Source organism: Neophocaena asiaeorientalis, unplaced genomic scaffold, assembly GCF_003031525.2.
Source record: "Neophocaena asiaeorientalis asiaeorientalis breed wild unplaced genomic scaffold, Neophocaena_asiaeorientalis_V1.1 scaffold240, whole genome shotgun sequence".
Lineage (NCBI taxonomy): Eukaryota > Metazoa > Chordata > Mammalia > Artiodactyla > Phocoenidae > Neophocaena > Neophocaena asiaeorientalis.
In genome coordinates this window covers 2,980,447-2,997,277 of record NW_020185331.1, presented here as the reverse complement: position 1 = coordinate 2,997,277, position 16,831 = coordinate 2,980,447, and the positions used below count along the sequence as shown (strand labels likewise).

The following is a 16,831-nucleotide window of genomic DNA, read 5'->3' as shown; positions in this document are numbered from 1 at the left end:
CCAAAAAAAAAAAAAAAAAAAAAAAAAAACCAACAAAACAAAAACAAACAAAAAAAAACAAAGACCCAGTGCAGCCAAAAAAAATACAGAATTAATAAAAAGACAGTGGATTCGAGTTTCAGCCCATGGGTTCCATCCCAATCTGGGTTTTGGCTGGGTTCAAGTCCCATCTGAGTTGTGCGGTTTCAAGACTGCACTGTCCCCAATTCTTTGCCACACTGGTCTTACCAAGCGCTGAGAACAGTACAACAAAATTGGAGAAGGCAGTTAGGAGAGCTGAGAGTAAACACCGAGGCATTCTAAGCTTTCACCGACGGAAAGTTAGAGCTTATTGACTGCATTTGTCTAGCAAGTAAGTTGTGAGAGCAAATTAGCTATGCTTGGTAGTGTTCATGGAGATTTAAGAGAGGACCTGATGCGTGGTATTCTAAAAATAAAATGAAACCCCCATGATGTCTCTTGCAAGTAAGAGGAACCAAAGGTGACTAATAGAGATTATAATCATGTTTTAAAACAAGCAGGGGACTTCCCTGGTGGTCCAATGGTTAAGACTCTGCACTCCCAATGCAGGGGGCCCGGGTTCGACCCCCTGGTCAGGGAACTAGATCCTGCATGCCACAACTAAAGATCCCACACGCGGCAACCAAGATCCCATGCGCCACAACTAAGACCCGGTGCAGCCAAATAAATAAATATATATTTTCAAAAAAAAAAAGAAGCAGGATTTGTACTTGTTTGTGCTTAAGCATTTTGTGTAGCCAAAAAAAAGAGAAAGTTGAGGGTCTAAATTTCATTAAAACAAATGCTTAGATTATAGAATACATACTGACACAGTTGGAATATATATATAATATTAAATGAAAAAAGAAGTGTGTGGTTCTGGCATGAAGGGGCGTGAAAGTTACCATTCCATTCTAACAAGTATAAAGCTAAATAAACTGAAAAGTCAAAAATTTTTCTCAGATGGATAAGAGAAGTGAGGTCATAGGGCAAATTGCTGTCCCCCAAATCAGAGAGACAGGCAAATACAGAGAATCACTATTTACCAGAACAAATATCCATGAACTAAAATTTCTGTGGAATCAGTGCCAAGGTAGGAAAAGCTGAAGTATAATTGACTAATTGATAGAAGCTCAGTGTCAGAGAGTCAGGGTCACTGAGAGGTTTTTGGTTTTTATTTAAGCATGTAAAATATTTATTAAGGGCTTCGCCTACAGAGGCACGACATAAATAGAATAAATTCTCCTGAAATGTAATTAGTGTAGCCAGTTGATATCATCCAGTTGATAATTTGTGGTGGAAAATGCAAGACCTGGGACTAGGTTCCCACATCTGAACTTGGGTAAGTGAAACAGAGAAGGACCCTATGTTCTCAGCCTGCCTTTTGTCTGTGAAAAAACTTTAGCCAAAAAATAAGCTTAATCAGAGAAGTGAGAAAATACAGAAACAGTCAAGGGAGACCAAATAATAATAATTTAGTCATTAAGCATAGTCAAGGACTTTTAGTCCCTCTCAAGGGCTATAGATAATAATTCTGAGCCATATCCTGTGAGCTGTCTTGTAGACACTGAAACCCCTACCAGGTGGAAGAAGTTAACTACATGATGACCAGACTGTAGCCATGACTTAAGCTGCCACAGTTCTGAGAACTGGCCTCGAAGAAATGGGAACAAACCGACCCTGGAACTAAAGACTAACTGTACTTAAAACAATCAAGATGACGCTGATCAGACCACTGATGGCCAATTTCAACATGACTGTCAGAGCTGACTGTGCTGCTTCTGCATGGAGCCCCCTCCCTCTGTCTATAAAGGTTCTTGCCCACGGATTGTCAGTGGGGAGGAGTTGGCCTTTGGACAGGCGTCCACCCCCTGGCCCCCACCCCCTGCCCCGGTTGCCGGCAACCAAAATAAAGCAAACTTTCCTTTCCACCAACCTTGCCTCTTTATTGGCTTTTGAGCTGTGAGCAGCTGGACCACACTTTCTGTTACACAAGTGCATGAGCAAAGGCTCTGCTCCAGGAGCCACTCCCTGCAACTGCTATTCTGCCATTGCCTCTGCCAAGTCTGTTAGGCAAATACAAAAGCGCAAGCAGGACTTGCTCCACAAACAACCATCCCAAGGCAGGGGGCACTTAATTCACACCTTCAAATCCTTGTGTATCTTCCACAACCACAAGTTTCTCTCGTAAATCTTCAAACGTTTCAGTTGGAGATAAGTCAAGGCGATTAAAGCATGTGTGAGCTCTGGGAAGTTTTCCAGGACTTCTCCATTGCTATATTGTAAACAGCTGGGGACCACTGGAACCAAATCCATTACTGGGTACTCAGGATGTTTCCGTGACAAACTGCAGTAAAACTGGATATGCTTCTCAGTGTTCATCAGCAGCACAGCCTTCCAGAACCACTGAATGACAGGGTGGTCTGGGCAGTAGTCCTTCTTGTATATAAATGTTGTCTCCAGTCGTTGCTAAGGCTGCACATCAGCAACTCCTTTCATCTGCAAAGCTCACTTTCATCAGCGTTTTTAATCAAATCAGTAGGAGGCAGTTCTGTGAATCCCTCTAGGATGGCATTCATTTGCTTCTAGACCTTGTTCACAAATCTCCACTGGGTGACTGAGTCTCAGTCAAGTCTGAAATATCAAAAAGATCCACGGGGACTCAGTTATAGGGGAACCCCGCACACTTCTGTGAGTTTTACCTTGAGGAGGTTCTCACAGTGAATGTCAGAGAAAAATCTCCTAATGCTTCTGGCAGGAGGAGGGGAAAATTAACCATTTGAAATATACCAGAGCATTCTCTTCTTCTTAAAGTCTGCCCTCAGAAGAAACTGTTTAACCAGAGCTTAATCTGCTGGGTTAAGCCTAACCAACCTGGGGGGAAGAGAAATACCCAACTCCAGCCCACTCTAGCCTTCTTGTCCCACCTAAGGGAGGGAGCTGAGAAGCACTTGTGAAGTTCACAGTCCAGAGGCACAGTCTCACTAAAAAGGCTGAGATCTAATCACTGAACCATAAAACATTTCCTCTCCCTCCACTCCTTACCGCCACATTACTAAAGGCCTATTTTCAGCTGTTCCTTTTACCCAGAATGTCATGTCCAGCTATCAAGAAAAAATTACAGGGCATACTAAAAGGCAAAAAACACAGTTTGAAGAGACGGAGCAAGCCTCAAACATGGCAGGGATGTTGGGATTATCAGACTAGGAATTTTAAACAGCTATGATTAATATGTTAGGGGCTCTAAGAGATGAAGTAGACAGGATGCAAGAGCAGATGGGCCATGTAAGCAAAGAGACAGAAATTCTAAGAATCAAAATGAAATGCTACAGTCAAAAGCACTGTAATAGAAATGAGTAGAAATAAAGAATGCATGTAATGGGCTTATTAGTAGACTGGACACAGCTAAGGAAAGAATCTCTGATTCTTTGGTCCAGTGGTAAGGACTCTGCATTTGCACTGCAGGGGGGAAGCCTTCGATCCCTGGTCAGGGAACTAAGATCCCACCAGCTGCACAGCATGGCCAAAAAAAAAAAAAGACAAAATGAGTAGAAGACAAAAATAAGAACAAAGAACAAGGGCAACAAGTATAAAACAATAACAAATATGGTAGATATTAATCCAACTATATCAGTAATCACTTTAAGTATTAATGGTCTAAATATACAAATTAAAATAGAGATTGTCAGAGTCAGTAAAAAACAAGACCCAACTATGTCTATAAGAAACACACTTTAAATATAAAGACACATATAGATTAAAAGTAAATGGATGGAAAAAGATGTGCCATGCTAAAACTAATCAAAAGAAAGTGAGAACAGCTATATTAATTTCAGAACAACTTCAGAAGAAGGAAAGTTATGTGGGATAAAGAGAGACATTACATAATGATAAAGGGGTCAATTCTTCACAAAGACATAACAATCCTTAATGTCTATGCACCTAACAGAGCATCAAAATACATGAGACAGAGGCTTCCCTGGTGGCGCAGTGGTTGAGGGTCTGCCTGCCAATGCAGGGCACATGGGTTCGTGCCCCTTTTTTTATACAAAAAAAAAAAAAAAAAAAAAAAATACGTGAGACAAAAACTGATGGAACTGCAAGGAGAAACAGATGAATCTACTGTTATAGTTGTAGACTTCAACACCCCTCTATCAGAAATAGACAGATCCAGCAGGCAGAAAATCAATAAGGACATAGTTGAACTCAACAATCCCATCACTACATATAATGGACATCTATAGACTACTTCATCCAACAACAGCAGGATACACATTCTTTTCAAGCTCACAGGAACATTCACCAAGATATACCACATTCTGGGCCATAAAACACACTTCAATAAATTTCAAAAAAATAGGAATCATACAATACTGCTCTCAGACCACAATGGAATTAAACTAGAAATCAATTACAGAAAGGTAGCTAGAAAATGCCAAAATATTTGTAGATTAAACAACACTATACCAAATTACACACGGGTCAAAGAAGAAATCTCAAGAGAAATTTTAAAATATTTTGAATGGAATGAAAATGAAAACACAAATTATCAAAGTTTGTAGGATGTAGCAAAAACAGTCCTTAGAGAGAAATTTATAGCATTGAATGCATGTATGAGAAAGGAAGAAACCTAAAATCATCTTAAGTTTCTCCCTTAGAAAAATAGAAAAAAGAACAAATTAAAGCCAAAGTAAGCAGGAGAAAAGAAATAATAAAAATTAAAGCAGAAATCAATAAAATTGAAAACAGGAAACCAAAATAGAAAATCAATGAAACCAAAAGCTAGTTCTTTGTGAAGATTTTTAAAAAATTGGTAAGCCTCTGGCCAAACTAATAAAGAAGAATGAGAGGACACAAATTACTAATATCAAAAATGAATAGAGGCACTTCCCTGGTGGCCCAGTGGTTAAGACTCTGCGCTCCCAATGTGGGAGGGGCCTGGGTTCGATCCCTGGTCAGGGAACTAGATCCCACATGAAACAACTAAAAGATCCCGCATGCCGCAACTAAAAGATCCTGTGTGCTGCAACTAAGACCTGGCACAGCCAGACAGATAACTAAATATTTAACAACAACATCAACAAAATGAATAGCGAGGACATCACTACAGATCTCATGGACTTTAAAAGGATAATAAAGGAATTCTATGAACAATGCTATGCCCACTAATTTGATAACCTAGATGAAATGGACCACTCTTTGAAAGACACAGTGGGCCAAAACATGCAGGAAGGAAGAGACCATCTAAATAGGACTGTATCTATTAAAGAAATTGAACCAATAACTTGTAACCTTCCAAAACAGAAATCGCCAGGCCCAGATGGGTTCTACCAAACATTTACAGAAGAAAATATACCAATTCTCTATAGTCTCTTTCATAACATACAAGCAGAGGGAATATTTCCTAACTCATTCTATGAAGTCAACATTTCCCAAATACCAAAACCAGACAAAGAGATTACAAGAAAACTACAGACAAATATCTCTCAGGAACATAGATACAGACATTCTCAACAAAATATTAGCAAGTCAAATCAAACAATGTATAAAAAGAATTACACACCAGAAACAAGTGGGATTTATCCCAGGTATGCAAGGCTGGTTCAACATTCAAAAATCAATTAATGTCGGGACTTCCCTGGTGGCCCAGTGGTTAAGACTCCGCGCTCACAATGCAGGGGACCTGGGTTCGATCCCTGGTCAGAGAACTGGATCTCACATGCCACAACTAACAGCCCACATGCTGCAACTAAAGGAGCCCACATCCTGCAACTAAAGATCTCACGTGCTGCAACTAAGACCTGGCGCAGCCAAATAAATAAGTAAATATTTGAAATAGTGGTTGCAAACTGGAGGTCCGTGGGCTGAATTCAGCCTTTATAAGTGTTGTGTTTGGCCTGTACAGTTAAAAAAAGTTCTTAGAAAAGAATCAATTAATGTCACCCATCACATCAGGCTAAAGAAGAAAAAAATCACATGATCATATCAATAGACAGATGTAGAGAAAGTATTTGAAAAAACCCAATATGCACTAATGATAAAAACTTTCAGAAACTAGGAATAGAGGGGAATTTCCTCACTTGATAAAGAATATCTACAAAAGACCTATAGTTAACATTACACTTATGGTGAGAAATTAGAAGCTTTCCCACTAAGATCAGGAACAAGGCAAGGATGTCCCTCTCACTACATCTTTTCAACACTGAAGAATTCATAGCTAAGGATAAAAACAAGAAAAGGAAAGAAAAGATACACTGATTGGAAAGGAAGATATAAAACTGTCTTTGTTCTCAGATGACACGATTGTCTATGTAAAAAATCCAGAAGAATTGAAAAAGAGCTCCTGGAACTCATAAGTGATTATAGCAATGTAGCAGAATAAAAATTAACATACAAAAGTCAATCACTTTCTTATATACCAGCAATGTACAAGTCAATTTTGAAATTAAAAACACAATACCATTTATATTAGCACCCCAAAAAGGAAATACCTTGGAATAAATCTAACAAAATATGTACCAGGTCTATATGAGGAAAACTACAAAACCCTGATGAAAAAATTCAAAGAAGAAATATTTCATGTTCATGGTTAGGAAAACTCACTATTGTCAAGATGTCAGTTCTTTGTAATTTGATTTGTAGATTTAATGTAATCCCAATCAAAATCCCAACAATTTATTTTGTGGATATCAACAAACTGATTCTAAAGTTTATATGGAAAGGCAAAAGACACAGAATAGCCAACACAATATTGAAGGAGAAAAACCAAGTTGGAGGACTCACACTATCTGATTTCAGGAATATGATGGGAAAAAACTGACAAATAGATCAATGAAACAGAAAGCAAGCCCAGTAATAGATCCTTATAAATATAGTAAACTGATCTTTGACAAAGGAACAAAGGCAATACAATGGAGAAAATATAGTATTTTCAATAAGTGATGTTGGAACAACTGGAAATCCACATGCCAAAAAAAAAAAATGTAGATACATACCTTACACCATTCCCAAAAATTAACTCAAAATTGATCAAAGACCTAAATGTATAAAACACAAAACCATAAAAGTCCTAGAAGACAACAGAGGAGAAAATCTAGATGACTTTGGGTTTGGCAATGCCTTTTTAGATACAACACCAAAGGAATGACCCATTAAAGAAAGCAAAAATTATTAAGCTGGACTTTATTGAAATTAAAAGTTTCTGCTCTGCAAAAGACACTGTTAGCTGGAGGAATCAGGCACCCTGACTTCATGCTATATTACAAAGCTACAGTAATCAAAACAGTATGGTACTGGCACAAAAACAGAAATATAGATCAACAGAACAAGATAGCCCAGTAATAAACGTACGCAACTATGGTCAATTAACCTACAACAAAGGAGGCAAGAATATACAATGGAGAAAAAACGGTCTCTTCAAATATGTGCTGGGAAAACTGGACAGCTACATAAAAAGAATGAAATTAGAACATTCTGTAACACCATGCACAAAAATAAACTCAAAATGGATTAAAGACCTAAATGTAAGACCAGATACTATAGAACTCCTAGAGGAAAACATAGGCAGGACACTCTTTGACATAATTTAATTTCCTTTTTTGGCAGCAGGTGTAGCGTATCTTGAACTCAGCAAGGCACCTGACAAGATACATCATGTTTTCTATGGACTGGATGAGTGCATATTTACATGGACCTTTAATTGCTTGAACCACTGTATATTCAAATAAATTAACAGAATGATATAAATGATACAACCGGAGGAAGATCTCTACTGGCATTCCAAAAGGGTCTGCAGTGGCTTCAGCACCTTCAACATTTTTATCAATGATCTACAGGCATTAAGGGAACTCACATTTAATGGACATCTTATATGTCAACCTCACATGGGTTTCTTAAATAACAAATATATTTCTATGTTAGGCACTCTAAAATTTTTATGTAATTTAATCCTCACAATAATCCTATGAGATAGGTATTTTTACTCCAATTTTACCAAATAAGAAACTGAGGTTCAGAAAGGTTAAGAAAATTGTCCTACATTCCACAACTTACAAAGAATAATCCTCCATATTGGTACAGCAAAAACATCAACAGATGTCCTCCCACACCTTTACAAGGTAGAAAAGACTGGAGAAAATATGCTCTGGGGAGAAAGTCCAACTAGAAGATCTCCAAGATTTTACGATTTAATGTATATAAAATTTTACACAAAGACAAAAATAGTGTGATGATTCCCTTTACCGAAGGATACACCACAGGATTTCTTTAAATCACAAGCTCTCCTACTGCCCTGAAGATGTAATCTGAATATGTCAAATACATGCACATTTTCAGGAAAGCTCCTATTCTATCAGACGAGGTGTGCTGTGAATTCTCTCTTTTAAAGTGTAATAATTGATATTTAAAGACTGTACTAAGAAAGACTGCAGCATGTTAAGGAGTCAGGAAACCTGGCTGGATTCTGGCTTTAGCTCTGATAGTCTTAGGTAAAATGATTTCTCCCAGATCTCTTCTTAATGGTTTCCAAAAATCTCTTCTTAATGGCTCAATGTGTGTCTTCTGTAAATAATTGATTGCATAGAGGTAATTCAGTAGAAGGGAACATGTGATCATAGTGACTCAGGGAAAAATATGCTCTATCACTTCTGCTTAGTAAGCAAATGTTGATTAACAGGTGGTTGCATTTAGGTTACTTTGAAGAATCTACAAAAGTTCAATGTTCAAGATAACCAAAGAGTTGCATACTTTTAGTTAATGATTACATATGAACTTAAGAAAGGTTTTCTTGCTTGTGCAATATCTTAAAATAGATATCCAGTGGTAACAGTAAAAATATTTTTTTCCCTTTGTATTTTTTAATTGGGTCTAACATTCATCTCCTATAGCATAAACTAAAAACTATAGTATGAATTAATCAAATAATTACTTCCAAACTCTCCCAAGATAATCTGTACATTTTTGTGCTGCTAAAACAAAAAAATTTAGAATAACCAGAGACCAAAAGGGATGTACAAGTAATTAATCTTTAAAATATTTTTACTTATGGTAAACATATTTTTTTAATATTAAAACCTGAAATATATTGAAATTCTTCTGGAAGAATAAACAAATTACAAAGCATAGATTTAAATAATTAATAAACTCATTGAACTAGATTTAAAGCCTACCAGAAAAAGAGTCAACTACTAAAAGATGTAGTTTTTAAAAAGAACATGTACTTTAAAAAATAGTAAAAGTTATTGACAGTACAGAATAATGTTCCTGGTAGAGTCAAAGAATAAGCTTTTAACTGTCGACAAACTAGAGAGAATTGGATGAGCAGTTTGATGTTTTTTAGACAGAAGCATATTAGAATAAAAAAGAAGTAATTGAGAATTCTCTGGTGGTCCAGTGGTTAGGACTTGGTGCTTTCACTGCCCTGGCCTGGGTTCAATCCCTGGTTGGGGAACGAAGATCCTACAAGCTGCGTGCAGGGGCCAAAAAAAAAAAAAAAAGTAATTAATTTAGGTCTTTACTTCACATCATCCCATTAAATAAATTAATAAATTTTAAATGTCTTCAAGGAAGACATGGAATCTTTTTTTTCCATAAATTTGTTTATTTATTTGTTTTATTTTGGGCTGCGTTGGGTCTTTGTTGCTGCGCACAGGCTTTCTCTAGTTGCGGCGAGCGGGGACTACTCTTCATCGCGGTGCATGGGCTTCTCACTGTGGTGGTTTCTCTTGTTGTGGAGCACAGGCTCCCAGCGCACGGGCTTCAGTAGTTGCGGCATGCAGGCTCAGTAGTTGTGGTACACGGGCTTAGGTGCTCCGTGCATGTGGGATCTTCCCGGACCAGGGCTTGAACCCGTGTCCCCTGCATTGGCACATGGATTCTTAACCACTGTACCACCAGGGAGGCCCATAAAATATATTTTTGATAGGTCATAAAACAAGAGAATAAAATGGGCTAGCATAAAAAGATGTGCACTGGAGAGAATAATACTCTTCTGAGTTCTGGAAAAAAAAAAAAAGTGATATCAGAAAACAGAAAGTGCCTACACAATTTTTTTTTTTAATGTTCAAGAGACTTTTATAAAACAAATACAGTCAGCCAGGCCTCTGTATCCTTGGGTTCCACATTCACAGATTCAACCAATCACGGATCAAAAATATTTGAGAAAAAAAATTCCAGAACGTTCCAAAAAGCAAAACTTGAATTTGCCATTCACTGGCAGCTATTTACATAGCATTTACATTGTATTTACAACTATTTGTATTTACATTGTATTAGGTATTGAAGATAATCTAGAGATGATTTAAAGTATACAGGAGGATGTGGGTAGGTTACAGGAAAATACTACACTAGATACATGGGACTTGAGCATCTGCAGATTTTGGTATCCAGACCAGAGAGGTCTTGGAACTAATCCCCCCTAGATACTGAGGGAAACCTGTACTAATACGAAAGCAACCAAACAGGAAATACATCTGATAAAAATAACATGGAGGGGCAATATAAATAGTAATTATCACATGGAAAACCACATAGCTTTACCAGCAATTAAATACGAGTAAATTATAAAAATTTCTGGAAGGATACAAAAGAAATTGTTAATGGTGGCTGCTTTCAGAAGAACTGGAGGAATGAAGAAGATAAGCTAAAAGAAAGTATACATAAGGTGTTGAATTCTGTGGATACTGATTCCCCCAAAACAGTACCAAAACAACCTGTTAAGACAGAGCTGAGTTTATTCTTATCACAGTAAGAGATAGCACTACCTTAACATACACTGGCCTTTTTACTAGGAAGTTATTTAAATTCATAATACCAAATGCATTCTTATAATTTATGATTGGACTAGTACTATTATTATTATTAGAGACAGTTTTGTGAATTAAGAACATGAAAATAGCCAAATTAGTGAAAATTTGCTGGACAATATCTTTAAGCCTAATGCCAAGACTGTAAAAAATGCATTTCTCTGTATGTTCATGTTTGTTCACACATATATGTAGAAATCTGGGGAGTGATTTTAATAGCACTTAATTTTTTTACTTATTTTGGGGACATATATGAGAGAGATTACCAAGTGGTATTTGCAAAAGGAGTTTGAAGAGCCCCATATTTTATTTAAAGGAAAAAATCTGTAATTTCAATCATATAATTTCAACTTTAAATTCTTTCACTATGGAGGTTGTATCCACAGAGCAGCAAGTACAGTGCTAGGCATATGGATATGAGCTATATAAATAAAATGTGCTATTCTCATGATCATTACTTTTGACCTGGGTTCCTCTTTGATTTATAAAGGGAAGGGCCATCTCTTTGGCATCTTGTGAGTGGACCCCTGTGAATGGGTTGAAAGATCTCCAAATAGGATGAATTATTTATGGGTGTCCTTCCTATCTTCAAACACATAAACTGTAATTGACTTCAGAGCAATTTTGAAGTATAAAGTGTATTCTCTAAGATAGGTGTCTGAACTTCATTGAACTCTTTTTTTTTTTAATATTTAATTTTATTTATTTTTGGCTGCTTTGGGTCTTCGTTGCTGTGCGTGGGCTTTCTCTAGTTGTGGCAAGCGGGGGCTACTCTTCATTGTGGTGCGCAGGCTTCTCCTTGTTGTGGCTTCTCTTGTTGCAGAGCACGGGCTCTAGGCACGTGGGCTTCAGTAGTTGCAGCACGCGGGCTCAGTAGTTGTGGTATGCGGGCTTAGTTGCTCCAAGGAATGTGGGATCTTCCCGGACCAGGGATCGAACCCGTGTCCCCTGCATTGGCAGGTGGATTCTTTACCATTGCGCCACCAGGGAAGTCACAAACTCTGACTGTTTTAATTAAGCTATAAAGAGGTTTAGAGGACTTTGAGCTCAGTCAAGCCAGTGGTTACCAGCAAGATTGTTTTTCTAAAGATAGGACTTCCCTTGCAATTTTCAAACTGTATACAGATTTGGAAAGTTCTTAACCCTACGCAAGAAGGTTGCTATGAAACATTCATAGCAACTGCTGGAGGGAAACTCACTCTCCAATTTTTTTTCTTTTAACCATCTTTACCCATTTTTTCCACCCCCACCTCTAGCAACCACCAATCTGTTGTCTATGAGTTTTTTTGTTTTAGATTCCACATGTGAGATCATACACTATTTGTCTTTCTCTGACTTATTTCACTTAGCATAATTCCCTCAAGGTCCATCCATCCCACCATATTGTTGCAAATGGCAGGATTTCTTTCTATTTTTTTATGACTGAATATTTCATTATGTCTATGTGTATGTATGTGTGTATGTACCTTATGATTTCTTTATTTTTTTAAATTTTTATTGGAGTATAGTTGATTTACAATGCTATGTTAGTTTTAGGTGTACAGCATCTTCCAATTTCTTTATCCATTCATTCATTGATGGGCACTTAAGTTGTTTCCATGTATTGGCTCTTGTAAATAATACTACAATGAACATGGATATCTTTTTGATAGTGGTTTCATTTCCTTCAGATAAATACCGAGAAGTGGAATTGCTGGATCATATGGTAGTTCTGTTTTTAATTTTTTGAGGCACCTCCATACTGTTTTCCATAGTGGCTGCACCAATTTACATTCCCACCAACAGTGCAAGAGGGTTTCCTTTTCTCCACATCCCCACCAACAATAATTTGTCTTTTTGGTAATAGCCATTCTAACAGGTATGAGGTGATATCTCATTGTGGTTCTGATTTGCATTTCCCTGATTAGTGATGTTGAGCACCTTTTCAGGTACCTATTGAACTTTGCTTTGTCTTCTTTGAAGAAATGTCTATTTGGATCGATTCTTCTGCCAATTTTTAAATCAAATTGTTTTTTCTATTGAGTTGCATGGGCTCTTTACGTATTTTGGATTTTAACCCTTTATCAGATATATGATTTGCCAATATTTTCTCCCATTCCATAGGTTGCCTTTTTTGTTGATGCTTTTCTTTGCTGTATAGAGATTTTAGTTTGATGTAGTCCTACTTATTTTTGCTTTTGTTGTCTTTGCTTTTGGTCGAATCCAAAAAAACATTGCCAAAAATTCATTCTCCAATTATATTAGAACCCTTATAAAGGGTACACCCAACTTACTGTGGCTCGAATGAAAATATTTATTGGTTCACTTAACCAAAAGCCCAGAGATAATGCAGTTCTCAGGGTTGACTTATTCCAATGGTTGTGCTCCATTTCCCTCTCATTCTTTTGGCTTTGTTCTCTTTTGGCATCAGTTTTATTCTCAAACAGGCAGTGGGACAGCTGCAAGTTTCAAGACTCATATTCACACATAACATATAGGAAAAGAGAGAAAGGGTCATTTTTCAGCAAGTGTCCTAGAAATAGAAGCCACTAGCAACCTTCTCCTGGCATCCCAATGGCCCAAATTTCTGAATCAATTCCTGACAAGGAAAATAAGGTTATCCCTAGATTACTCAGGCCCATACCTGAAGCTGTGGGTGAGGTCAGCCTTTCCTAAATTACATGGGCTACATGCAGAGTGATTGCTACAACAAAATCAGAACTGGGAGAAGAAATGAGAGAGAAAGTTTCGGTAGGAAAACAATGATGTCCACTAGAAATAAACTCTTAGTTTTTTTTCCAACTCAGATTCAGGATAATATGGGAAACAATGTCTACTATTTAGTGTCTTATTATAAAAAGGATTTTAATCAACTTACAAAAATACACAAAATATAACAAGATAAAATGAGTAAAGAAAAAAAAAGGATAGAAAAAGATAAAACAAGGGACAAGCCCACTACACAAAATTTATTCAATATGATCCTGTTTACCTGTGGGATACAAGTTTGACTCTGAGCCTCCATCAGTTGAAAGAGGAACTCTGAATCAGTAGCTGTATCAGTTAGGCCTCTTCTGGTTGCAAGTGTCAAAGACCCAAATCAAACAGGCATAAATACAAAAAGGAAATTTATTGGCTCATTTAATAGAACACTCTGTGAATGGAACTAGCTTTAGGCACAGATGGGTCCAGAAACTCAAACAAGGTTCTCAGGACATTTACTTGTGTGTTGGTTTCATTCTCAAGTGGCCTCTTTTCACTTGCTGGCAAAGATGGTCTCAAAAGCTCTATGGTTTCACAGATCTTACAGCCAGTGATTCTAGTGAAAAGAGAACACCAGAAAAAAATCCTTGGTTGGATTCTGTTTGGCCCTCTTTGTGTTGTGTTCCCATCTCTAGACTAAACAATGTGGACAAAGGAATGAGGCACTCTAACTGGTTAGCCTGGGTAAATGTGCCCTCTCTCATGAGCAGGGAGAGCTATATGATTGACAATCCTATCAGGAAAGCATTATCTTTCAGTGGCAGCTTCAGAAAGGAAAAGATAGGCAAATAAAATGTCTTGATAACAACGTAATTCCATATACATAAGATATAAACAAACCAATTGTTCAGAAGCCCAGCTACTCCCCAGACTAACACTTAAGAAAAAATGTCTCCTCTAGGACCTCAACAACACAGTTGTATTTTATACAACTGTCTTCTATTACATTTCCAATATAGGCCAGTGGCATAATGCCAATGTGGTTTGATTTTTTTTTTTTAATTCTATGAGGGACTAGAGCAATGCAATCCAAACACAGAGCTCTTTGTGATTTTATCCAAGGATAAAATTTAGCATCTATACAGGAACAGATGGAATGAATATTCTTCAGGTGTCTTAGTCACAACTCTCAGTTGCAGGGAACAGAAATCCATTCAACCAGTGTAGCCATCTTACTGAGAGATGTAAACTAAATACAAAACGAACAAGAAATGATATTTTGCTTCTACCATTGTCTTCAACCATGCTGTAACAAAACTCTTTCTCTGCCCTTGACCACATCTCAGGTTTAAAAGGTCCAAGCTAATTTAATCTAATTTAAAACTCTCTCACATTTACTTTTAAAAAGCAGCTTTATTAACATATAAATTACATACAATTCACCCACTTAAAGTGTACAATTCAGTGGTTTTTAGCATATTCACAGAGTTGTGCAACCATCATTACAATCAATTTTAGAACATTTTTACCACCCATAAAAGAAACTCACACCCAATTTAAAGTCCCTCCCCTTTCTTGGCTCAGGGACCAGCTACTGCTGGGGAGGGAAGTGTCATTCTTTTTATCATTTTTCCTTGTTATTCAATTTCTCCCCTACAAATTCCAGGATTGGGGCAGGGAGATGAGGATCCGGGGAAAAGAGGCAAAGGTAATTTTACTGATCTGGTAGGATGACCAAACTTGCCCAGTTTGCCTGGCACAGAGGAATTTCCTAGGATATGGGACTTTCAATGGTAAAACTGAAAAAGTTCCAAGAAAATTGGGATGGTTAGTCACTGTATTGAGCTGGTGCTGTTTATAGTTCACTCTTGTTTGATCAATAACTAACCATCACACTTTGTTACAGCCACTTTCCAGGTGGTTCAACCCTTAGCTCTTCTTTGAGGCACCTGGGTGACTTCCCAATTGCAATTTCCTAACACAGGTTATACACACTGGCTGACCTCTTCCCCCCTCAAATCCTGTCTTTCAGCAGTATACTCTTCCATTGCTGGTAATGTTAAATTTGATTACTGGGTTAAGATGGTAACAACCATATAGCTCCATTATAATGTCAAGTTTCTATGTTCATGACTAGCAAATAACCCATAGGGTGATACTTTGGCACCATTTGGATATTCAGTCCCCAATCAACCTTTTACCTAATGGTTTCAGCATTAATAGTCTCTGACTGATTTATTTCATTAGGAGTTGCAAAATGGTTATTCTCTAATTCGGAAAGATGAGTAATGTTGCTGGGAATATTCATGTACAAACTTTTGCGTGGACATATTTTCAATTCTCTTGGATATATATATATATATATATATATAATATTATATAATATTATGCTATATATTATATTAACCTAAGAATGGAATTGCTGGGCCATATAGCAACTCTATGTTTAGCATTTGAGAAACTCTCAGACTATTTTACAAAGCAGCTCCACCATTTTACAATCTCACCAGCAGCACACAAAAGTTCTACTTGCTACACATCCTTGCCAGCATTTGATAATGGTCAGTCTTTTGGGGGGTATAGTCATTCTAGTGGGTGGGAAGTGGCAGCTCAGTGGGGTTTTCATTTGCATTTCCCTAATGACTAATGATTTTGAGCATCTTTTCATGTGCTTGTTGGCCAACTGTACACCTTCTTTGGAGAAATGTCTACACAAATCCTTATCCATTTTTAAAACTGGGTTGTCTTTTTATTGTTGAATTCTAAGTATTTTTTATACATTCTGGATACAAGCCCTTAATCAGATATATGATTTGCAAATATTTTCTCCCATTCTGTAGGCTGTCTTTTCACTTTCTTGATGTTACCCTTTGAAGCATTATTTTTTCTTTCATGACTTGTGCTTTTCTTGTATCTAAGGCTTTGCCTAACCCAAGCTCACAAAGATTTATTACTGTTTTCTTCTAAGAATTTTATGTTTTAGCTCTTTTACTTAGGTCTATGATGGATTTGAATTAACTTTTGTACATGATGTAAGGTCCCACTTCATTCCTTTGCAAGTGTATATCCAGTGGTCCAGCACCATTTGTTAAAAAGACTATTCTTTCCCCAGGGAATTATCTTGCCACCCTGGTCAAGAATCAATTGCCTATAGTAAAAGGGTTTATTTCTGGACTCTCAATTCTATTGCATTGAGCTATATATTCATCTTTATGCCAGTAACACATTGTCTCAATTATTGTAGCTTTGTAGTAAGTTTTGAAATCAGAAAGTATAAGTCCTCCAACTTTGTTCCTTTTTTTTTTTTTTTTTTTTTTTTGGGTTCCGGGCATTTCCAGATGAATTTT

At 37.1% G+C, this 16,831-nt stretch overlaps 1 protein-coding gene across 2 annotated transcripts in view; it reads right to left on the bottom strand.

Moving 5' to 3' along the window:
* Nucleotides 1-1,961: 1,961 nt before the first annotated feature.
* Nucleotides 1,962-16,831, bottom strand: part of CUTC (cutC copper transporter) — a 41,992-nt gene continuing 27,122 nt past the window's right edge. The window contains exon 9 of one of the 2 annotated variants that reach the window (XM_024735067.1): nt 1,962-2,634. In XM_024735067.1, the coding sequence (XP_024590835.1) occupies nt 2,625-2,634 (10 nt within the window). In that variant the 3' untranslated portion in view covers nt 1,962-2,624. Of the gene's footprint in view, nt 2,635-9,979; nt 9,996-16,831 lie in introns of those variants that run through there. The other variant, XR_003001812.1, reaches the window with a different exon arrangement.